Genomic DNA, 25,866 nt, shown 5'->3' with positions numbered 1-25,866 from the left:
TGCAATTCAAAGTTAATAGCACACATATGGGGGATGGGGGTAACAAAGGGGTGTTGATACCCAGGGCGTCACAGCTGTCATCCCACTGGATGCAAAGTTTGGGTAGTGGTTGTTGCCCACTATCTGCACATTGTAGCATGATGGGGACCCAAGATTGTCGTAGGTAAACTTTTTAGGTGGCCGTCGTTTTCTCATGGTGAACTGGTACTGGTTTTCCTCCTCTGAGGTCCTGTCTCTGGACCCAGGTGCTGCAGCTGCTTCCCTAACAGGTAAGTCTTGTTGCATTAGGTCAACAGCTGGTTCCTTTTCATTAAGCTGCTCTCTTATTTCAGGTGCAGACTCTGGACGACCTATCTCTGACTCGGCTGGAAGTGACTGTGGCCTTGGTTCCACCACTGGAGAGTTAGATCGAGGCTCAGAAGGTACTGACTGTTGTGATAACACATTTCTTTTTTCTAGGCAATCACTGCTTTCTTGTGGTCTTGTCTGAAAGGGCTCCACTTTAAAGTAGTACTCATCCTCTTCACTTTCATTATTATACTCTGACTCACATTCTCTTCCCCGTGCGGGCTGCGTTCTGCTGTTTCTTAGTTGATGTCCTTGTTTTGGTTTAGTACTGTGAGCTGGTGTGATTTCGAGAGGTAGATGGTCACATGGAAGAAGAAGATTGCGATGTAAAACACGTGATCTACCTTTACTCTGTTCAGGTTTTACTTCGTAGACTGGTGCATCATCTGCCACCTGGCGCGTAACAACATGAACTTCATCCTCCCAATAATTTCGCAGTTTCCCGGTCCCACCTCTCGGAGTCAGGTTTTTTACGAGGACCCTGCTTCCTGGGAACAGGTCAGTACATCTCACTCGTTGGTCATAATTCCTTTTATTTCTTTCTGCACACTTGTTTGCCTGTTCTCTCGCTATCTCACAAGCTTCCTGCATTCCCTTTGTCCATCGTTCCATGTACTCACTGTAACTTTGGGGGTTACTGTCGGAGTTGAGTCCGAAGAGAGCATCGATGGGCAACTTTGGTGAGTGTCCGAACAGCAGTTGGAAAGGTGAGAAGCCAGTCACATCACATCTAGTGCAGTTATATGCAAAGATTAATTTGTTCAGTGCATCTTTCCAATTAGCTTTTTGTCTTTCAGTCAGGGTTTTCAGCATCTGCAATAATGTCCCGTTAAATCGTTCCACCTGCCCATTCCCCTGGGGGTGGTAGGGGGTGGTCCTTGAGCCGGCAACGCCGCTGTACTTTTTGAGTTGGGTGAGCAGCTGGTTTTCAAATTCTCCCCCTTGATCGTGGTGAATTCTGGACGGGAACCCAAACTTCAGGGCGAAATCATTGAATAACCGGTCAGCTACTGTTTTTGCTGATTTCGAGGTGGTGGCATATGCCTGGGCAAATCGAGTGAAGTGGTCGATGATTACCAAAATGTACTCATAGCCCCCTTTGCATTTGTCCAGATGCAGAAAGTCAATGGACACCAATTCAAATGGGTGAGTCGTTTTGATACTTTTAAGGGGCGCTCTTGTCTCACGGCAGGGTTTTTTCTGTTTAATACAGAAGCAAGTTCTCAGGACATAGTTTTCAATGTCTTTCTGCATGTAAGGCCAGAAAAAACGATCCCTAATGAGGCTTGTGGTGCGATCGAGTCCCTGATGACCCATCTCATCGTGCATCTCTCTCAGAACAGTTCTTTTGAATTGCGCTGGTAACACCAGCTGTTTTCTTTGAGACGTTTGGCGGAACAGGATGTCATGCTCATCTAACTTCAGCTTCTCCCACTCTCGCAGCAGGACTTTGGCTGCCGAGTTGACTGAACGCCACTGCTGAGGAGGCCTAGATCCTGCTTGTAAGTGTTCAATTATTACTCTAATGTCCTTGTCCTCCCTTTGTGCTAATCTGATTTCCTCTTTTGACAGGGGTTTGAGGAGTCCTTCATTTTCCTCCATACTTGTCAGTACACTCTGACAGGCAACTGCAAGTGTCACATCTGGATTCCCTTGAAGCTCCACTGCTTGGATCACGGCTCCCACGCAGTCAGGTGAAAACTGCTCAGTACATTCTCTCATTGTTGTTTCCAGGTCTGCCGGCATCCTGGAGAGCGAGTCAGCATCTATGTTTTCTTTACCTGGACGGTAACGGATGGTGAAGTGAAAATCTGCGAGCTCTGACACCCATCTACACCCAGTGGCATTCAACTTTGCAGAGGTCAGGACATAGGTCAATGGGTTATTGTCACTGAAAACTGTAAAGGTTGGTGCATAGTACAGGTAGTCTCTGAATTTTTCAGTGATGGCCCATTTCAGAGCTAAGAATTCCAGCTTACCGCTGTGCAGATGGTAATTTTTCTCAGCTGCCGTCAAAGTACGAGAACCATAAGCAATTACTCTCAGCTTGCCATTCTGCTGCTGGTATAAGACAGCTCCCAACCCTTGGTTGGACGCATCTGTATGAAGGATGAATGGTTGAGAGAAGTCTGGAAATCCCAGGATTGGAGGCTCAATCAAGCAGTTAATCAACTTTTCTAGTATCTCCTGGTGTTTTGCTGTCCACTCAATTGATTTACTTGATGGCACCACATGATTTCTTTTGTTGTTTCTTACTTTGTGTTTTCTCTTTCTCTGTGGCCCAGCATCCTCAATGTTACTTTTCAGCAGGTCATAGAGGGGACTGGCAATTCGGGAAAAATCTTGAATGTATTGCCGATAATAGCTAAGCAGGCCAAGAATCTTGCGTAGCTCCCCCACCGTGCATGGTGTTTGTTCCTTCAGTGCCGTTACAGCAACAGTGTCTGCAGGATCAATACGACTGCCTTCAGCTGACACAATTCTCCCAAGATATCGTACCTCTTTCTTAAAGAGCTCACATTTTCTTGGTTTTAACTTGACTCCATGGAACTGTAATCTCTGCAGTACTTTCCTCACCGCTTCCACTTGTTCATCGAAGGACTCAGTGAAGACCAGGATGTCGTCTAAGTATGGTATGCAAATTTTGTCTCTTAACCCTTCCAGGCTCTCTTCCATGAATCGTTGGAATGCTGCAGGCGCATTCATAAGGCCGAAAGGAATACGAATCCATTCGTATAGGCCCCACGATGTTGTGAATGCAGTCAGGTACCTGCTCTCTGGAGACATGAAACCTTGGTGGTACGCCTTTCCTTGGTCTAGAAGCGAGAACCACGCGTTACCTCCCAGCCCATCTAGGATATCCTGCACTCTGGGTATTGGCTGGCGATCAGGGATAGTTTTGTCGTTCAAGTCCCTGTAATCAACACACAGCCTGAGGCTGCCATCCTTTTTACGGACACAGACAATTGGAGACGAGTAAGGGGAATGAGACTTGGCCACCCACCCTTGAGCAATCAGGTCATGTAAGTAGTCCTTCATCTCTTGATATAACGGTTTAGGGACTGATGTGTATGTTCGGGCAACAGGGGTAATATCATTTAATGAGATACTCAGTTGCAAACCTGGAACACAGCCGATATCGTCATCCGACTTCGAAAAGGCATGACATTCTTCACGTAACATCTGCTTAACTTGTTGTTGTTGGGGCTGAGTTAAATGGTTCACATCCACCGGGGGGTCCCATTGATCTGTATTGCTAACTCCCTCAGTTGTCTCTGGTAGAACCTGAGTAACAGATGCTGTGGCTTCACCCTGTGTATTTGATATTGGTAAGACGGATTTAACTGGCTGCAGAGTTCCAAGCTCTGTTCTACCACTGAGCGTGATGTCGTGATCGGTTCCATTCTGCACACTGATAGTAATTATTTTCCAGAATGAGGAGGGTATCAAAGAGTTCAAGGCCATCTGGGTACACTGGGTTAACATGTGGCTCAAACAGTAGCACCGTATCTTGTTGCACGTGAGGCACGTTTACCAGACACTGAATTTGCATAACGGTGTGTTTCCGTATGTTCACAGGTTCCTTCCTGGTTCTTACTACATACTCGCTGAGGTCCTCTGCAGTCATCAAGTTAATGAAGGTATGTACACTTTTCTTCTTTATGCTAGGGAAAGCACTTCTAATAGTTCTGTACAAACAAGCATTAGTCACATGAAGAGATCCACTTGTTCCACGTTGTTTCAGTATTTGTTCTATTACATTATACCCAATGATGGGTCTAGGCAATTCTTGGTCCTTCAAAACGAGCACAGGAATGTTTAACTCTTTCTCATTGGTCACCGGAGATGCCAGCTTGAAAGTCAACTCCACCCATCCACTGTAAGGCATGTTTGTTCCATTGGCCGCCACCAGGCGCAAGCTGTCTGGTGCTTCGGTTGCCTCTGAAATATTTCTCAGTGTCACCTCAGGTGCATATTTGGCTTTCCACTCCTCATCTATAATGCATACTTGGGAGCCTGTGTCCCATAATGCTTCAGTCTTTTTTCCCTGTAGATAACAGGTAACAAGGCACTGTTTCCCCACTAAGGACGTGATGGCAGAACGATGGTTAACTTGACAAGGGGCAGTTAAAGTACTATCAAGTGAATGGAACTCAAACTGTCTCTGATGGCCTATGCTACATTTCTCATGTTTTTGGGACTTCCCTGCCGTTCGGGTCACACCCTGTCCCTTGGGGGTAACCCGCTCCTGTTTAACGGAGCTCCAAGCTGAGGCCTGACACCTTTACTCTTACAGCCAGCGGAGAAGTGCTCGCTGCTGCCACAGTGGTAACAATGGGTGCAAGGTTCTTCTGTTTTGCGCTGCTGGCAATGGAAACATTGTCTGGCTCGTGAGGGACGGGGCTGGCGGAACTGATGGTGGTGCTGCTGTGCTGGTACTATATACTGCTGGTTATAATACTGCGGTGCTGCAAAGCTTGACGGCTGAGATTCATAATTGATGGACATGGGGTGCTGCTGAGGAGAGCAATACACATACGGCTGTCCATGGTGAGTTTCTACCATTGAATAATGCTGACGTGACTGGAGAGAATGTTCTGGTGGAACAGTGGACAACTGAGCTGGGTTTGCAGGTACAAGAGGCATTTTCTGTTCCCTCACCTGTTGTTGGCTTTGTGAGAACTGGTGTGGAGACATGTATGGACTTCCCTGTTGTTGATATGTATCGGGTTTCCAGGTCTTATGCTCTTGGACTTGGGTCCATCCTGATGTTTGTTGGGACGCTGCTGCTGGTTCTTTGTCATAAACCGCAAAACACTGCTGAGGGACAGATAAGGGCTGTTGAATTGACTCTTTAATCTGCATGATATCATCACTCAGGCTGTTCAGTTGTGACAGTAAATCAAACTTTGACTGTTTGCACTGAAGTTTTTGTTCAGGGGCAGACTCATTTAACTGTACAGCATGAACAGTACCATTTTTTTCATATTTTCGCTTACTTTGTCTTTCAGATTCATTGGAACAAGCGACATTGAGTTTCTCCAGCAACACTTCATCTGGGACAGCGGGATCTGAAAGGTATGGTTGAAGGTCACTTTGGATTCGATCGTTTTGCAATCCAGTCAAGACGGTGTGCAAGAACATATTCTGAACTAGGGCGGGATCATATTTTAACCCTGAGTCATCCTCCTGGGAAGCAAACAGAATTTTCTGTCTCAGATCCAGGGCTCGAATTAGGAAGCTTTGTGGTGTTTCCCTAGTGCGCTGAGCTTCTGTAGTGAGCTGCTTATATAATTCAGTTGCATTTTTCTCCTGATAATGAGAACGAAGTATCCGCCTTAGCATTGGGAGCGTCAGCCCTGCCTTTCCCTCAAGATAGCTCCGCAGCTGAAGCCCTGGTGTGATAGCCCTGATGACAGAATCTACTCTTTCCTGCTCTGCATAGCCTTTTTTGAGTCCACCTTCTATCTGCCGTGCCAGACTGGAGAATGAGAGTCGATCCTTCTGCCCTAGATCTCCTATTAGACCAGAAATTTTAAAGTCTTTCTGCCATGTTGAGGTGACTTGCCTCTGAAAAGCGGGTGAAGAATGAACGAGGTTCTGGGCTGCGTTTTGTGAAGCGGTGGGGCTAATGTGCATGGCCGAAAACAATTCAGCTGTATTCTCTCCACTTAATTGTATTGTTCTCTGGGCTGTGTTAACATCTCCAAGTTTACTTTCCTCCCTCTCTGTATCTTTTTCAGGAGCAGTAATTGTGACTCCCGTGAGCTGGCTCAGTTTATCATTAATTGTTAACAGTTCGGCCATACCGCCATCTTCAAACTCCTCCAGCTCAGCTCTCAGTAAATAGTTGCTAATGAGGTTTAACAGGGACAAACGTGTCACATGTGTTTCATCCTCTCGCGTCAGCCGAAGGAAGACACTGAGTTTTATCAACTTTTCACGTGATAGTGTGCATAATTTCTCACCAATTTCCTCTTGAAGATGTTTTAGCTCATCCATTTTAGCTGCTATGTAGACAGGCCGTTGAGAGTGGTATTTCACTTACTGACTTGACTTAGCCGTCGCTGGTATCAAACTGAACCACCAGTGCACGCACTGCTCAATCAGATCGTTTCCACCACTCGTCCTGGCTGTCTAACCCTGTAGCTCAACTGGTTCGCTAGTGGGGGATGATGTTGCTTGATGGGCTCTACCGGTCAGGGAGTCACTCCATCGAACATCGATCCCAGCGGTGCCTCCAAAATTGTAACACTCCTGGAAAGAAGTAAAATGAAAGAAGATAGAGTCTGCTGTGATGGCTTCTCGTCTCTTCATTTGCAACGAATGAAGCAATAATGCATATAACAACGTTTGTCACATTACAGTGGTCAACACATGTATGACTTGCACATTTGTACAGCAATGACTGGGTATAAACATGAACAACAATATTTTTCATCATCAGAATCCACCAAGTGACACTCAAATGTCTTATTCTTTTACAAGATTAAGATTCCTAAAATATACAGATAAGTATCAAACTCATTTATGTATTATATATATAATAAACATATCTATATATTAAATCTCTCTCTCTATATGTATTTTTGACATCACTAGTATTTAACCTTTATCTAACTAATAACATGAAATTTATGTCAAAATAAATACATTGAGAAGATGAACAATATTCCCAGTTCATTCTGATGCATTACATTGAATATGAAATTCACTCGTCACATATATTGTCAAATGTAACGCAAATAACCATGAATTAAACAACCATGTATGCAAAATGAAGATATCTCATAACGCTAAAACAATAATATATATTATATATACATATATATATATATATATATTCGAATTATATTTCTATTATAAACATTATAATATAGGCGGGCTTTCGCGCTAGTCGCGGAGCACATGCTAATCATGTGCTCAACCACACTGAACTCACGACAAGTTTTTGTAAAGTACAAAATAACAGCTTAGAACACCTACAACTTGCTCGTTTTACTTTAGACAGTGTTTATGCTAAAACTGAAAGTGTGTTTTGTGCAGTTTACTTCGCAGTTACCTGGAAAGAAGTAAAATGAAAAAAGATAGAGTCTGCTGTGATGGCTTCTCGTCTCTTCATTTGCAACGAATGAAGCACATCACAGGCGCGCACCAACTTATTGTGCGATGACGTCATGACGCAGGTATGCCAAATGAAAATAATTAATTTAGGAAATGCACAAAACAGACTTTACTTCTCGAAAAACACATATAATGAATTAAATACAATTTTATAATATTAGAAAAATACAATTAACTATATATTATCTTTGAGAACTTAATCACCATATCACACATGTAACGTTTCCTTGTTGACGTAAAACACTCCCATTGTGCAGCTCTTCTATCAGGATTCGAGTCAAAATTGAGCTCGCGCGTATATAATGTGCGCGGCCGGTGTGAGATACCTGAGACGCGGCGTGGCGCGTATGGAACGCGATCGGGGCCAAATGTCTTTAAACGAAACGCGTGACTTTTGACCGTGTTAACGCGGCAATTTTTTACGTGTTTCTTTTTGACGTGTCAACACGCACATTCTGGTCGTGTTAAGGCGTCTTTTGTCGTCGCGTTACTTTAGTACATGTAAAGACGCACAGTTTTATCATGTTAAGACGACAAATTTGAACGTGTTTCTTAACGTGCACATTCTGTACATGTCGAAGTGTAATATATATATATATATTTTTTTTTTTTTAAAAAGCAGACTTACCTTTATATGTAGCCTAGGCTACATACATATTAATATAAAATATTAATTAATTGCTTAACTGACTACTGTGCTAGGGTAAAGTAGCCTTATGTTACAATGTATATTAAGTAGGCTAAATTCTCAATATTATACAATTATTATAATTTATCTATATGGGTTATTGTTTGTTTTTTAAAGTTAGGCTATATATAATTTCTAAGTGTATGAAGGCTAATTTACACAGCACATATTTATAACTGAACACACACACAGTGAACAAAGTGAACTTTATTCACTTTCACATAGCCTAATAATGTTTTTATAATTTGGTGTTTAGTTGGTTGTATAGTTTATTTATACTGTTCTGTCTCTGTTTAGTTTCCAGGAACATCATATTGGCTGCTGCAGGCTGATGAGTTCTATAATAAAATTACTTCATTATATTTAAAATATGTTTTGATATTCATTTTTTTTTGTATTATTAATATTGTATTTACCCATAAACATGTCTTTAGGAATCCATAAGTTATAGAGACAAGAATAACTTTGTGAAACCTTTGGGGGCAGTTTCCCAGACAGGGTTTAAAGTAAGACAGGAGTAGGCCTTAATCTGCTTAATCATGTTTTTAAAAAATAAAATGGCTTTCTGACACACAGATTAAGTACAGATTACTAACAAACAGAAACTGAAACTGATGTGTGAATTTTTTTTATTTATTTTTTGCATTAAAATAATTGTCTTTTGTTTTTTTTTTTATGGCAGTCTTTTTTGCTGCTATTTATGCTTCTCTGTCCCATGCAATTTTAAGATTTTCTTGGTTCATTCCATATAGGCGACCTCTGTCACAGTTTGTTTTACAGTTTTTTCAAATTGCTTAGACACTAAAAGTGTGACTTGAGGCTCACTCACTGAAACCATTCACTCATGTACAGAATCTTAAGACCAAGTCTGCAAAACTACAAGCACATTATATGCTTTACACACAGTTTGCAATTGAAAAACAACCTTTTTGCAAAACTAAACACAGTTACATTAGATATGTCTCTACATTAGATATGTCATTCAAAACTAACAAAACCTTTTTTTGTCGGGGGTGGTGCATTGTCATTTACTGATGACCTATACAGCCAATGATCATGTGTGAAAACACTTATACATAAATTGATAACTTAGAAATCAAAACTCAGGTTTGAGAAAGAAAGAATATGCATACAAGCTACAATATATATTGTTTCATAGTAGCTTCAGTAACAAATTCAAAACAAATTCTGCTGCAAAGCGGCTCTAACATGCCAATATACTGTCAAAATGCATGACTTCAAAGCAGCATTAAACCATGTTTCACAGTTGGGAAGAGCTTTCGATATTGGTTTTGGTATTGCAGTGCCCCTTTTCCATAACAAAACTGCTTAGCAATAATTGGTCCGTGTACTTTTGCATCCATTCCTTTTTCGTTTTTTAACCACGTCAAGAAAAACAAAAAACGAACGGTTGTTTTATTTTTACATGCTATGGTGAATTCCAAAATTTAAATTAAAACCGAATACACAAAATTCAATAAATAGGCTATTGACTTCTTTTCAGATTTTCGTTTATTAAGTTTTGCATCTTTATAAACCAAAATTAAAAAAGGACCAATGAAAGTCGAAAAAATGTCAATTTACAAGTTTTCTTTTGTAAAATTGTTGTTTCCCCCACACTTTCGAGAGCCATGTCTCTGAAACATGATAATACTTGACTTTTCCACCCCATTCTCACTCACGAGGGGTCCGATACTGCCGCATGTCCAAGAGAATAAACTGACCCTAAACCAGTAGGCTATGTCCCGCTTCATCCAGTGATAGTGATATTGAAGGAGCAAATTCACTACATCTTATAAGCAGTCCACTATTAACACGATAACACGTTAAGCTTTTTCCTTGAAAATAAAACAGTTATGAAGAAAACACTTAATACATTAAGACACTGATATTTATTGACCAATAAAGATATAAGCAGGCCAGGCCGAATATGAAGACAACGCGCTTTCAACGCTTAACATAAAAATATTGTCCTTCCACCGTTGTCTTAGCCTTAGATGCTGCTGTTGATGACAAGAACATGTGCGAGAAAATAGTTTCTGGATGTTGTTTTAGGATTAAGCCACATAAAGCATTAATGTCCAGCGACGCGGCCGTAACGCATTGCTTTCAATGAGAATTGAGAAATATTTCATGTCAAACTCTACTGATGCAAAGGGCATGGGAATTTTGTCTTCACAAAAATCACATATTGGTGTATAATTTTGTCATCATAACATAATATATGATGGTATATTTTCAATTTGAACAGCATAGCATAGCTAAAGTGACTCCTAATTTCTCAATATAAAACAATATAAAACACCTAACAGAGCTAGACGAAAAAGTCACAGTAATATAGATGTCGTTTTGGCCTTTAGCCTATAAAACAGAGTAAAAAGCAAAATGACGGGATTGACACCACAACTCTATAATGTTAGAGCGCTAAACAAGAGGCTATAAGGTTTAGAAATGTAATGTTTAGGTTAAAACATAAATGTAAAAATAATATTAATAGTAATTTAGCGAATTAAAATTAATTAATTTCATTTAGGCTGGCTGTTGAAGCGAGTCGACGCCAAAGGAAAAGGCACTAGAGGGCGCTGTAGCGTCTGTGTGGATGATGCAAAACCGTAAATTAAATTTAGCTTTTTTACATATTAAAAAACAAGTTGTATATCATTCATATAATTTTTAACAAAATCATAATCTTGCATAAGGAAAATTAGCTTGTATCTGTTAATTCTATTAATCAGTGTTACTATAAAAAACAAATAAACCGCATTTTCCATATTTCATTTCTGGTTTAAAAAGGGAAAAACGAATGGACGCAAAAGTACACGGACCAATAATTTAGTCTTTTTTGTCATGGAATTTCACTAGGCCTATTTTAATATTTAACCTTTAAACATTTCCTGTTTCCCCTACAAAACTCCTATATAAATGAATTATATTTAAAAATATACATATCATTATATGCATGCAGTTTATTTAGGCCTACCTAAATTGCTGCTGGATCCATAATAGTAAATAAACATATTTGTCATATAATTTCACTTAAATTGACTTTTGTATCGGAGAAAGAACGCAGGATAACTTAAAAGGGCATGACAAATCATGACATAAGGCTGACATCACACACAAAACGTACCAATGTTCCCTCGATGTTTGTATACGTGCATACCAGCATACCATTACGACATCTTTCATGAATAAACATGACATCTGATGTTTGTATACGTATATACCAACCAGGGGCCTGTACCATGATGGTAGATGAACAAACTCAGGGTTATAGGATTAGTTTCGAGTTGACAAAACCAAACCACTCCAATCCGGCTTTGTTGGTACCATGATGCTGATCATCAACTTTCTCTGTCAACTCAGGCTTTGATCCTGAGTTTGTGAAGTGTGTGCACATGAATCTGTGACATCAGTGGTGAACAGCCAATCACATGCCTTGCAACAGAAATAAATTGTGATTCACTTCTCACGAGAGAGCCAGCGAGATTCAATTCACTGAAAATTAAGAATTTAAACACATTTACACTAATGGAAAATACTTATCTTTGAAAGAGGACAAAAAAAAGAAATGATCTTTCTCTATCAGTCCAAGTGAAGTTAGTTTATATGGTTAATAATATATAGCGATAGAGACTCAAACATACAAGCTCACATGTAGTCATATTTAAATAGTATATTTACACCTTATTTATATTAGCCTACATATGATCAATATTCATTGAAACTAAGTGCTTAATAACAACTGTTAAACTAAACTTGCATGTGTGTAATGGATTAATAAAAAATATAGATCATATACAAATCATATATAAATTATATTATCATTAAAACCAGACAATTTCATCATTAAATATTTGTTTTTACTATATAATGACCTTTAATTTGGAGGAAGAGAAACTGGGGGAGTGACTTTATTGTGTTGGGTGTGTCAGTGTCACTTAGCTTACACCTGATTGGTCCAATTTCAGTTTGAGATCTCTAACCCTGAACATAACCTGCCCCGGAGCAGGTTAGCCGTGGAGCGTAAGTTACCATGGCGATGAACACCGCTAAAAGCCAAGTCACTTTCATGGTACCTAAAACCCAGGATTGGTGCAAACTAATCTGAAACTTACCTGGCTAGCCAGCTAATCCAGCTTCATGGTACAGGCCCCTGGCCATACGTACCATCGCGTCACATATGCAAATATAGTCTTAAATACAACAATTTCATTGGCTGCTGTGTGTGTTGTCGCGTTGACGCGGACAAATAGTGCGTGTTGACACGGTCAAAAGTCACGCGTTTCGTTTAAAGACATTTGGCCCCGATCGCGTTCCATATGGCGCTGCGCGCCGCGCCGAGCTTCGCGTCCGGTGTGCGACCCGGATTTACATCATAAGAAGGTAAGTGTGGATCCAGAAAATAATTGTAAATAACATGTTTACACAACATCAAAGGTTTTTCGTTATATAATTTTTTTGTGAACCGCATTTTCTAGGCCGCTGCCTTTCAGTTATTGCGCGCGCTGTCAGCGTCCTGTATTTTCAGAGGTAAATATCAGACGAAGCGATAAGTGCATATTCATAAAACAATTTTAAGAGTTGTTATCAAAACATAAGATTACGCGTTGATGATATAAATTGAGTGTGTGTATGTTTTAAAATTAACTAGTTCGGTAAACTGCTAACTGATACTTAGCTGCCACATACATTTATAAGAAGTTAGCTATTAGTAAAATATTCATGTTTATTAATTAATTCTAGTCTAGCTAGTGTGCTTGAGTTGTTATCTTATTTCTCTGACCAATCAGCAGACACTTTCCTCTCAACTGTCCACAGATGCTTCAAATACAGCACTGAAGGAAGAGCTGCAGCTGACTTGATTACAATAAAATATATCATATTTGTTAAAGTGTAAATTTCACTCCTGTCATTCATGTTTAAGTGTAGAAATCTACAATTTACTTTGTCATATTATAATGTAATTTCTCTCTCACTATATATGTATATGACTGTTTAGGCCAGGTGGTAAATGCTGCTATTCTTCTCTAATACTGTTGCTCTTCAAAGAACACGGTCATCAATCAGGGAACTAAATCAGGGAAAATCTTTTGTTTGAATACAATTCAGTTACACAAGTTATCTTGTATTTTATTCAGCTACTGAAACGACAAGAAAGCACTTTTACTTGTTTTTATTTTTTCCATTATTATTGCTGTCTAACTAACAAAATTGCTTTGTATTATCATTAAACTGTATTGTGACATGTCATGTTGTAACCTGTGCTTAAACAGTGAGAATTGTAATGTATTTAAAGAAAATGTTTTTATTTTATTTGTTTGGTCACAGGATCCTCCATTCCCAGCTCCAACCAGTCATCTGAAGGACTGCAGCGATGGGAACCCTTTGAACCACAAGTGGCAGTTTCCACCAGATGAGGAAGGACATGGTAGAGGATGATAGACCCCTATTGATATCTCACTGATGTTAGCCTGCTGTACTGACTGTATCACACACACATACAGTTTTGTGCTCAAAAGTTTACATCACATTGCAGAATCTGAAAAATCTTAGAGTTAGTTCACCCAAAAATGAAATTTCTGTCATTAATTACTTATCCTCATGTCGTTCCACACCCGTAAGACCTTCGTTAATCTTCAGAACACAAATTAAGTTATTTTTGCTGAAATCCGATGGCTCAGTGAGGCCTTCATAGGGAGCATTGACATTTCCTCTCTCAAGATCCATAAAGGTACTAAAAACACATATAAATCAGTTCATGTGAGTACAGTGGTTCAATATTAATATTATAAAGCTACGAGAATATTTTTGGTGCGCTAAAAAAAACAAAATAATGACTTATATAGTGATGGCCGATTTCAAAACACTGCTTCAGAAAGCATCGAAGCGTTATGAATCTTTTATGTGAAATCAGCAGTTCAGAGCACCAAAGTCACGTGATTTCAGCAGTTTGGCGGGTTTGACCCACGATCCGATTCGCAATTCAATACACTTATTAATTTATACTTCCCGAAGCAATGTTTTAAAATCGGCCATCACTAAATAAGTCTTTATTTTGATTTTTAGCCGCACCAAAAATATTCTCGTTGCTTTATAATATTAATATTGAACCACTGAACTCACATGAACTGATTTGATTTGAAAATGTTTTTAGTACCTTTATGGATCTTGATAGAGGAAATGTCATTGCTCCCTATGGAGACCTCACGGAGCCATCGGATTTCAACTAAAATATCTTTATTTGTGTTCAGAAGATCAACAAAGGTCTTACGGGTGTGAAACGGCATGAGGGTGAGGAATTAATGACAGAGTTTTCATTTTTGGGTGAACTTACCCTTTAAGGTTGAACCACTGCAGTCACTACCTTTCTGGACCTTGAAAGTGTTGATTATAATGCTGTCCATGGACAAGTCAGTTACCTTGTATTTTATCATGCATACAGGGCTTGACATTAACGTTTTTCCTGTGTTTTATTTACTCTTATAGTCCAAGTTCCCGCTGACTTGCATTATACGTCTGACAGACGGCAGCGGTTGCAGTTAAAAATCATCATTTGTGTTCTACTGAAGAAACAAAGACACCTACATCTTGGATGCGCTGGGGGTAAGCAGATAAACATCAAATTTTCATTTTTGGGTGAACTATCCCTTTAAGGCGATTTATACTTCTGCGTCGTTGTCCGCGTCGATGTGCATGCAGACCACTAGTAGGCAGTGTCCGCGGTCATGTTGAGTATCAAGGCAAAAGCCGAAGAAGAAGAAACTCGTCATGTACGTTGTCAGAGACGTTTACAAACTGAAGTGGCAGAGAAACAGCCAATAGGTAACGACTTTTGTTGCAGTTTGACTGCATGTGTCCCCTGAAACAGAGCGTTTTTAATTCCTCCAGGAGTTGAAAATGCTCACTCTTCTCCGAATATTCCGCGCCAGTTTTTTGACCTGAGCGAGTGGTTCTAGCTGACCAATCATAGTGCTTGCAGTCCATGTAGAATTGATGCGTTGTTACATTTTTGAAGAGGTGCACGTCAGGCTACGTCGTAGGCTACGTGTGGTACACACAGACTATGCCGTAGCTATGGTGTACACTGTATAAATCAGCCTTAAGTTGGTAAAATGTGTTGAAATCTTTTAATCACCAATTGTATTGCACAGCACTGCTTCAAGTGGAACCTACTGATTCACTCATTACAACAGTCACTAGCCAGCCCCTACTTGCAGTTTAATTTAAAAGTTTTGTTATGTTTTTTTTTATTATTTGTATATGTACAGATGCATATTACCTCACTTTTCCTCAAGTTTAATCCTTTACAATGTGTTATGAACTTTTACATTGTATAACATTTGGAAACTACCTTTGAATATTGTGTTATTTCATATTTATAGTACTTAAGTACCCTACATAACTTAAGGGTTAACTTTTATGGAGTAGCCACACTATTACACACTGTCTTTAGCCTTTGAGAGGGTGGGCTAGTCTTTTGTTTAGTAGGATGTGTGTTGTTTTAATGGTGTTTCTTGATTGTACAGCACTTTGGTCTGCAGGTGCAGTTGTAAAGTGCTCTATAAATAAAGTGAATGAATGAATGTTATTATTAAATGCTTTTGAAATAATAAATAACCATTAGTAACATCAGTCAATCTGTTCACTTTACAGATGGAGCATGAAGAGTCTGGACCTGCTAGTTTGGCAAACCTGTCCCCACCCCTCAGACACCCCACACATACACATTCTTACTGATTAAGCTTAATTTATATATGAATGATTTTTTTTAAGTGTGCAGTTATATAATTATCTTTTGTAATTAACATTGTGTTCTTGGAATGGCTGTATCTTGTGTTAATAAAAAAAAATAAAGTTGAAAGGATGGTTCAGGGACATTATTCTAACCTTAACATAACATTTTAACATTAAAGGAAGTGGACATTTTAACGTTCTTGGATGTTACAAATCAACGTTCTTTGGACGTTGTATTGATAATACAATTTAGGTAGTGATAACGTTGCAGGAACGTTATGCTAACCTTAAAATAACGTTTTGCTATTGTTAAAAAACTGGACATTTTAACGTTCTTGGAACGTTACAAATCAACGTTCTTTGAACGTTATATTGATAATACAATTTAGGTGGTGATAACGTTGCAGGAACGTTATGCTAACCTTAAAATAACGTTTTGCTATTGTTAAAAAACTGGACATTTTAACGTTCTTGGAACGTTACAAATCAACGTTCTTTGAACGTTATATTGATAATACAATTTAGGTGGTGATAACGTTGCAGGAACGTTATGCTAACCTTAAAATAACGTTTTGCTAACGTTAAAAAACTGGACATTTTAACGTTCTTGGAATGTTACAAATCAACGTTCTTTGAACGTTATATTGATAATACAATTTAGGTGGTGATAACGTTGCAGGAACGTTATGCTAACCTTAAAATAACGTTTTGCTAACGTTAAAAAAACTTCTTGTAACGTTACAAATATACGTTCTTTTAACGTTACAAATCAGCATTGCAGGAATGTTATAAATCAACGTTTGTAGTAAACTTAAGTTCGTAGTAGGGAAGGAAGTGGTCAGGGACGACGAACAACTGCTGACTGAGTCTTTATTGAATATCAACAGAAGGACTGTGCAACACACAACAACGAAAATAAACAATCCACAAAGGGCTTCACTCCAGGTTCGTCAATTTGGGGACGCACCTGCCCATGCCCCAAGTGGAAGCCCAGATACCTTACTTCCACGCGCCCAATTGCACACTTCTTCGGGTTGGCCGTGAGCCCAGCCGCTCTCAGCGATCTCAGGACGGCTCTCCCATGCTGCATATGCCGCTGCCAATCATTACTATAGATAATAATATCATCTAGATAGGCAGCCGCATATGCAGCATGGGGCCGGAGAATTTTATCCATGAGTCGCTGAAAGGTGGCCGGTGCTCCGAACAGCCCGAACGGAAGCGTAACAAATTGGTGTAATCCGAACGGCGTCGTGAAAGCTGTCTTTTCTTTGGACAAAGGCGACAAGGGGATCTGCCAGTACCCTTTCGTTAAGTCCAGTGTCGAATAAAATCGAGCCGCACCTAGCAGGTCAAGCAATTCGTCCACCCGCGGCATTGGATACGCGTCGAATTTCGACACTGCATTCACCCTGCGATAATCCACGCAGAAACGAACCGAGCCGTCGGTCTTAGGAACCAAAACTATCGGGCTCGCCCAGTTACTGCTGGATTCTTCTATTACTCCCATTTTCAGCATTGCCTCTAATTCGTCCTGAACTACCTTTTTTTTGTGTTCAGGTAACCTGTACGGCCGGCTGGGAACAACCACGCCCGGCTCCGTCTCGACATGGTGCTGAATGAGGTTCGTACGTCCCGGCAGGGGAGAGAACACGTCTGCAAATTCCTTTTGCAATTTGGATAAATCAGTGAGCTGGGAGGGCGAGAGGTGATCTCCCCCCGGGACCAGAGCGAGAGATTGAGTTTTTACATTCGCCTCTGGTCCGAGATCATCCTCCCCGCTAATCACCGTCGCCAGCATCACTGATTCTGCCTCATTCCATTTTTTTAGCAGGTTGAGGTGATAGATTTGACATGCCCCCCTCCTGTCGGACCGTACCACCTCGTAATCGAGCTCGCCGACTTGCCGTGTGACCTCAAAGGGTCCTTGCCACTTTGCAAGTAATTTCGAACTGGAAGTAGGGAGCAATACAAGCACTTTTTCCCCCGGTGCGAATTTACGTAGGTTAGACCGTCTGTTATACAGTTGGCTCTGTCTGTGCTGGGCCTGTAACAAATTCTCCATTGATAGCCGCCCCAAAGTGTGGAGTTTTGATCGCAAGTCCAGCACATACTGAATTTCATTTTTGGCCTGAGATGGTCCATCCTCCCAAGTTTCCCTGAGGACATCCAGCACCCCACGGGGCTGGCGCCCAAAGAGAAGCTCGAAGGGGGAAAACCCCGTGGAGGCTTGCGGGACCTCTCGCACTGCGAATAACAGAGGTTCTAACCACTTATCCCAATTTTTGGCGTCCTCTTGCACGAACTTACGAATCATGGATTTAAGCGTGCGATTAAAACGTTCGACCAGCCCGTCCGTTTGTGGGTGAAAGACGCTGGTACGAACCGATTTAATGCCCAATAATTCGTACAGTTCGCGTAACGTGCGTGACATAAACGCCGTGCCTTGATCAGTGAGGATTTCTTTTGGAATCCTCACCCGGGAGATTACGCGAAACAGTGCATCCGCAACACTTTTAGCCGAAATGTTGCGGAGAGCCACTGCTTCAGGATATCGTGTTGCATAATCAACAATGACTAATGCAAAGCGATGTCCCCTTGCTGATCGTTCTAATGGCCCGATGAGGTCCATACCAATTCTCTCGAAGGGGACCTGCATTAATGGAAGTGGGCGCAATGGCGCTTTTGGGGTGGCCGGTGGGTTCACCAACTGGCATTCACGATAAGACGCGCACCACCTGCGTACATTCTCGTGAATGCCCGGCCAGAAAAACCGGGTCATGAGACGATTTAGTGTCGCTGCCTGTCCCAAATGCCCCGCCATTGGATTAGAATGAGCCGCGTGGAAAAGCATTTCCCTGCGGCTCTTTGGTACTAATAACTGGGTTGTATCTTCTTTTGTCTGAGTGTCTTGGGTCACTCGATACAACCTATCTTGTACAATCGCGAAATATGGGTAAGCAAGCGGACGTCCAGGCTGGAGAGGCTGACCATCAATCATCGAGACCCTATCGAATGCATTCTTTAATGTCTCATCCTGAGACTGCTCCAGGGGAAAATTATCGCGTTCCGGAAGAATTAGTCTTCCGGCTTCACTCAGATCCCCTGCAGCAGAACTCTCCGGTCTCTGATCAGTCTCTCCGACTTGTACTCGCGCTTGCTCACCCCGCGTTCTTTTCCCCCAAGAGGCATCCGAGCATAGACACCCCAATAATTGTTTAAACGCGGGCCAATCCGTCCCCAAAATTATCGGATGCCGGAGGTGCGGGTTAACTGCCACCTCAACACTATGCTTTTGTCCCCTAAATTTAATTATGACGGACATTACGGGATATCTTACCACATCCCCGTGCACGCACCGAACCCAAACCATGCGGCCTGTATCCAATGCCCCAGACGAAATCAGGCTTTGATGGAGAGAGGTTTGGTTACAGCCCGAGTCCAACAAAGCCTGATAGGTACCCCCCTTGATACTCACAGGTATTTGGTACCCGCCAGCCTGACCAGGGGCGGCCTGAGGATCGTCGGGGACCCGGATCACCGTCCCGACCTCCATAACCGGACATTTATCCACAAAATGATCCGGATCCCCGCACCGCCAACAGGCCGGCCCAGACCTGCCCGCCGCTCCAGTGGCAGAGAGTGGGCTGAATACATGGCGCGGAGAGAGGGGAGAAGCAGGAGCGGGGTCCGCCCTGGCAGCAGGGAGTCCCGCCCCCCTGGGCGGGGCTCTGGGTCCCTAGGAAGGTGCCTGTCCCGTTCCGCCCCGCCCTCGGGGCGGAACACGAGGTGGGCCGGGCGGACGAGACCTAGGGAGAGGGACAGGTCTAGAGAGAGAGGGGGACAAAAGAGAGGGAGAGAGAGAGGCAGCTGGAAGGGGTTCGCCGCCCCCTTGGCACGCCACCAGATGATCCTCCGCCAGTTGGATGGCTGAGTCCAGCGACGTGGGGCGGTGGCACTGGACCCACTCGGCCGTCTTCTTCGGGAGCCGAGTGATGAATTGCTCCAGCACCACACGATCGACGACCAGGTCCATGTCGCTTCCCTCAGCCAGCAACCATTTGCGGCACGAGTCCCGGAGCTGCTGGGCCAACGTGAAGGGCCGGCCGGACTCACCCAGGTCGAGGGAGCGGAAGCGCTGTCGGTGCTGCTCCGGTGTCCGACCGACCCGCTGGACGATGGCCCGCCGTAGGTCTTTATAGACCAGGAGGTTCGGGACGGGGAGCTGCTGTGCCGCCACCTGTGCTTCTCCTGAGAGGAGCGGGACCAGCTTCATCGACCACTGGTCCCACGGCCATTTACATGCCTCCGCGGATCTCTCGAAGAGGTCTAAGAACACCTCTGGATCATCCAGTGGGCCCATCTTATTTAAGGGCAGGTGGACAGGCACAGCGGGCGGTTTGGTGGGCTCCCGGGGAACCTCCCGGTCAATCCAGCTCCGGAACGCCTTGCGGTCCTCCTGCTGGGTCCGTAGAATGGCTTGGAAACACCGCTCCTGGTCGCCTCTTAACTCCAGCAGGGCCTGTTGTTGTTCGTGGTGCAGGACCGCGAGGGACGCGATGATGTCCGCAAATGTGGCGGAGGACGACGATTGCATGGCGACGTGCTCACCGACTTCCTTCCCGGGTTTCGGCACCAGTGTAGTAAACTTAAGTTCGTAGTGGGGAAGGAAGTGGTCAGGGACGACGAACAACTGCTGACTGAGTCTTTATTGAATATCAACAGAAGGACTGTGCAACGCACAACAACGAAAATAAACAATCCACAAAGGGCTTCACTCCAGGTTCGGCATACACTATCCACAAGGGCTTCTCTCCAAGTTTGGTTTACACCATCCACAAGGGCTTCACTCCACGAACCACGACTCGACTCAGTCAACAGTTCCCCTCTCTCTCACACGCTCCTGCTTCTCACGGCGTTTTAACCTGTCTCCGCGCCAATCACTGGAATGAGAAACAGGTGTTCGTGATTTGTAATCAACCCACTCACTTACCAAGCGTCTCCCGCTATTCGCTCCGGTTGCAGACCTCGCTGAACCACGCCCCCCCCGCCACAACGTTCTTTGAATGTTGTATTGGTGGTAAAATTTAGGTGGAAAGAACGTTGCAGGAACGTTATGCTAACCTTAAGATAACGTTCCAGCAACGTTAAGCAAACTGGGCATTTCCACGTTTTTAGAACATTTCAAATAACGTTCCCACAACCAAAAGAGAACGTTTGGAAAACGTTCTCAGAACATAATTTTGTTTGCTAAGAATTTAAGAACAATACCAGAATAGATATAGGTCCTCAAAAACATTTATACAGGTTTATTTCAGTTGTTACAGGCAGTGATGTATGATAACAACTCTAATAAAATACAGAGTTTTAAAACATCGCAAAGGAAGAGCACGAGAAGCTGAACTCATTGCAGACGATAGCTGAAGGTGTTCTGCTGTTACACAAAGTATAACCTGATATTGCTGAGTTCAACATGTTCCTGGGTCAACATTTTTGTTGATCCTGGAACAACATACAAATCAACCAATCAGATTTGAGGGACAAGTTTACAGATTATGTCAAGTTGAGGCTTAACATCATGAATTGGTGCTTCTACATCAGTGTTATTCATCATTTTCCTCTGATTTTTGGGATAACTTATGGGTAGGGTTAGGATTAGGGGTTGGAATAGGGTTAAATTTTCAGACTAGAATGTTGTTGGAACGCATCTAACTCAGCAATATCAGGACGTGCCACGTGCCAATTCCATTAATAAATGCTTTGTTAAGGGTAAGTCATATTAATAAAGGGTCAACAAATGTTAGTAACACATTAGTTAATGATGAAATAATGTACACTTTACAATAAGTTTCACAAATTCATTAATAAATGCTTTGTTAATGATAAGTCATGTTAATAAAGGGTCAACAAATATTAGTAACACATCGGTTAATGATGAAATAATGTACACTTTACAATAAGGTTCACAAATCCATTAATAAATGCTTTCTTAATGGTAAGTCATGTTAATAAAGGGTCAACAAATATTAGTAACACATCGGTTAATGATGAAATAATGTACACTTTACAATAAGGTTCACAAATTCTATTAATAAATGCTTTCTTAATGGTAAGTCATGTTAATAAAGGGTCAAATGTTAGTAACACATCAGTTAATGCTGAAATAGTGTACACTTTACAATAAGGTTCACAAATCCATTAATAAATGCTTTGTTGAATGTAAGTAATGATAGTAAAATGCATATAAACATGAACAACATCTGTTAATGTTCAGATGGTTTCCATCTTGAGAATTTACATCCCAAATCAATGCCTTGTTAATAAATAATTCTGATAAGGTACACAATGGTATTTTTTACCTTAATTTAGTGTAAGTGAGTGGAGAGTTACAAATGTGTCAACTGCTACATAAACTAATGTAAGTACAGTAAGTTAACCTTAAAACATTAAGGCTAAATAAGAGGCATTGTTCATGATTAGTTCATATTATAATGCATTAACTAATGTTAACTACTTGTGCTGTTAATATGAATAGATTCATTAATATAAGCGTGAGTTAACATTAACAATGATTAACTAATGTTTACTAATTGTGCTGTTCACAGGAACAGCGTGCTAACCTGAAACATTAACTAATGCTGAACAGAGGTGTTGTTCATGGTTAGTTAATGTTAACTAATACAAACTGGTGCAAATTCTTGAGAAAATGAAGTCCAGGCCGTAATAATGTTGAAGAAAAATTATTTATTCATTTCTAATTAAAATTAACCTCACACGCAAATTCCAATCAATAATGAAAATGTTTAATAAAACCAAAAGGTGAAAATTTAAAACTGAAATCGAACATTTATGATAAGAACATTCTGAAATCTGAGTAGTAATTTGCCAGAAAATCATTAGAAATGGCGCCAACGAGACAGCAAGATGCAATCAAGATAGCAGGAAAAGAGGTACCAATCGAGAGAATAAGCCAAGTTTTATACCCCAAGACTGGAAAAACTTACATCACATTTGGAGGAGTTGTTTTGGATAGATAAGAAAGGTCAAAACGAACCTTTCCATGGCTCAGAGTTTTTAAAGAAATTCATGGCATTTGATGATTTCCTGCTATTCTGACAGTCATTGGATAATTTTTGTGATCTCGTGACAACTGACATTATCAAACAGAACATAAACACCCCAAAATAGTCTCTAAATGGGTGTGGTAACACCTTCATAGGAACAATACAATAACAAGTTAACATTTTCTAAAAAATTCGCTTTCATTTGGATACAGAAATACAAAATATTATTGCAGAAAAAGTACATCATGTGATCCATTCTAAGAACATCTACGCTTTGGTAAAATTTTGGCAGGAACCCAACTCAACCACAAAGATACCAAACCCTCTTTTACTCAGAAACTTAAAGTTCACTTGGAACATCAAAGTCACAAAGTTCAACAGGTGAAAATAACACAATAGAGATCAAAATAACAAAAGAGCATAATATGGAGTAACTATGTGGTTCTACTTGAATATAAGTGATTATATGTGAGTAATTTGAGTAGGATGATATGAATACTTGAAATCATAAGTAGCATTAAAAATCATAACCAATAGTTGATAAGAGATTAAAAATGATTAATAATTAATGATTACATAGAATATGGATAAATGAATATGCATAAATGAATATAAATCATTTCGGATCCATCAAACCTTATTGTAAAGTGTTACCAAATTGGCTGACATCATGATCCTGAACTGAGACTCAAACCTCAATCGATTCTTAAAGTTAAGATTATAACACTTGAAGGAGTGTCCATTTACTGTTGAAGTTGGTTTACAGCTAGAATTAGTTATTAAAGCAAACTACTATTACATGAATTCAAAGAACAAGTGTGACGGCAGTTAAATGTTAAAGGATGCATGTAGTTCCAGATAATTACAAAACCAAGAAAACATACATTAAGAAAAACTGTCTCATTAACAAATGAAGAACGAGACTAAACTCTTAAAACACTGTCTCAGGAGTGTTTTTGTCTGATTGTTGATCATGTTTGTGAAACCACTGAATCCGGCTGAGCCTCTGGGTTTTGTTGATTCGTTAGATGACTCATCTCAAATGATTCTACTGTGTTCTGGATCTGGTTTGATCCAGCAGCTGTAGTTTCAACAGGAGCTGCTGCATTCTGGGTTTCTGCTGTGTTCTGGTTTGATCTAGCAGCTGGAGTTTCAACAGGAGCTGCTGCATTCTGGGTTTCTGCTGTGTTCTGGTTTGATCTAGCAGCTGGAGTGTCAACAGGAGCTGCTGCATTCTGGGTTTCTGCTGTGTTCTGGTTTGATCTAGCAGCTGGAGTTTCAACAGGAGCTGCTGCATTCTGGGTTTCTGCTGTGTTCTGGTTTGATCTAGCAGCTGGAGTTTCAACAGGAGCTGCTGCATTCTGGGTTTCTGCTGTGTTCTGGTTTGATCTAGCAGCTGGAGTTTCAACAGGAGCTGCTGCATTCTGGGTTTCTGCTGTGTTCTGGTTTGATCTAGCAGCTGGAGTTTCAACAGGAGCTGCTGCATTCTGGGTTTCTGCTGTGTTCTGGTTTGATCTAGCAGCTGGAGTTTCAACAGGAGCTGCTGCATTCTGGGTTTCTGCTGTGTTCTGGTTTGATCTAGCAGCTGGAGTTTCAACAGGAGCTGCTGCATTCTGGGTTTCTGCTGTGTTCTGGTTTGATCTAGCAGCTGGAGTTTCAACAGGAGCTGCTGCATTCTGGGTTTCTGCTGTGTTCTGGTTCTGGTTTGATCTAGCAGCTGGAGTTTCAACAGGAGCTGCTGCATTCTGGGTTTCTGCTGTGTTCTGGTTCTGGTTTGATCCAGCAGCTGGAGTTTCAACAGGAGGAAAAGAGATTTACAGGATTAATTAGATTGAAAACACATCAGACTCGACAATAGATGAGTCCTGGGGCTCTTTTTTAATAAGGAGGTTCAACCAACTAAGTTATTGAACTAATATTTATTGTCATGGTATCCCACCGGCAAAAAAATAAAATAATAATAATAAAAAAAAATTATAAAAAAGATTGATGTTGTGTTTTAAACGGTGACAGTGTGTTAATTTATTTTTTTCAAAATGTAAAGATCAGGCATGGGTAAATGATGGAATGAGGTGGATCATTGAAAAGATCTGTAAATGATTTGTAACACATTTATAAGTGATGAATAGTTTACACTTTAGAATAGGGGATGCAGAAAGCTTTGTAAATGACTTGTATACATATACAAATAATTTGTAACAGGAAAGAAAGGTCTACAAATGATATGTAAGACATTTACAAGATTAGGGTAGGGGTAGGCAAGACCCCTTTTTTTTTTACACTAGATTAGGGCAGGGGTAGGCAACTTTGGTCCTAAAGAGCCGTTGTCCTGCAGAGTTTAACTTCAACCTTAATCAAACACACATTAACAAGCTAATCAAGCTCTTCACGATTACTAAGGCTATTGGCAGGTGAGTTTTTTTTTTTTCTCAGGGTTGGAGCTAAACTCTGTATGACAGTGGTTATCCATGACCAAACTTGCCTATCCCTGGATTAAGGGATGCAGAAAGCTGCGTTTAGAGATCATCAATAACAGGTGTTGAACACTTTGTAGTGTGTAGTGCAGTGTGAGTGCTGACTGATGAGGGTATAGACAGCTGTCTTCTCTGACACACATGGAGTGTTTAACTCTGTGCACCTGATGTGAGCTTCAGTGGAAGGTAAATCCAGTTCAGAGGTTCACTTTATCACCAGATCCCACACACTCCACACAGAACACAAGTCTGTGCTGATGAGTGAAAGGATTTTTTAAGATAACTTACAACACATTTGTGAATTGTTAGCGTGCCTCCATCAGAGAGGTTTCCCATAGAGGAATCACTGTACACCACAAGTTTTAAAGAACCGTTTTCTCCCAGGTACTGAAACCTCAACACGACATCTTCTGATTTGACTTTCCTAATG

General features: G+C 41.2%; 1 protein-coding gene across 2 annotated transcripts in view; it reads right to left on the bottom strand.

Moving 5' to 3' along the window:
* Positions 1-22,622: 22,622 nt before the first annotated feature.
* Positions 22,623-25,866, bottom strand: part of LOC137015277 (uncharacterized) — a 62,531-nt gene continuing 59,287 nt past the window's right edge. For both annotated transcript variants that reach the window (XM_067380131.1, XM_067380141.1), the window contains one exon: positions 22,623-24,748. In XM_067380131.1, coding sequence (XP_067236232.1) covers positions 23,934-24,748 — 815 coding nt within the window. In that variant the 3' untranslated portion in view covers positions 22,623-23,933. The remainder of the gene's footprint in view (positions 24,749-25,866) is intronic.

The sequence above is a fragment of the Chanodichthys erythropterus genome, chromosome 3 (genome assembly GCF_024489055.1).
Source record: "Chanodichthys erythropterus isolate Z2021 chromosome 3, ASM2448905v1, whole genome shotgun sequence".
Taxonomy (NCBI): Eukaryota; Metazoa; Chordata; class Actinopteri; order Cypriniformes; family Xenocyprididae; genus Chanodichthys; species Chanodichthys erythropterus.
Note: the sequence above shows the minus strand (reverse complement) of the source record. Positions and strands in the feature narration are given on the sequence as shown.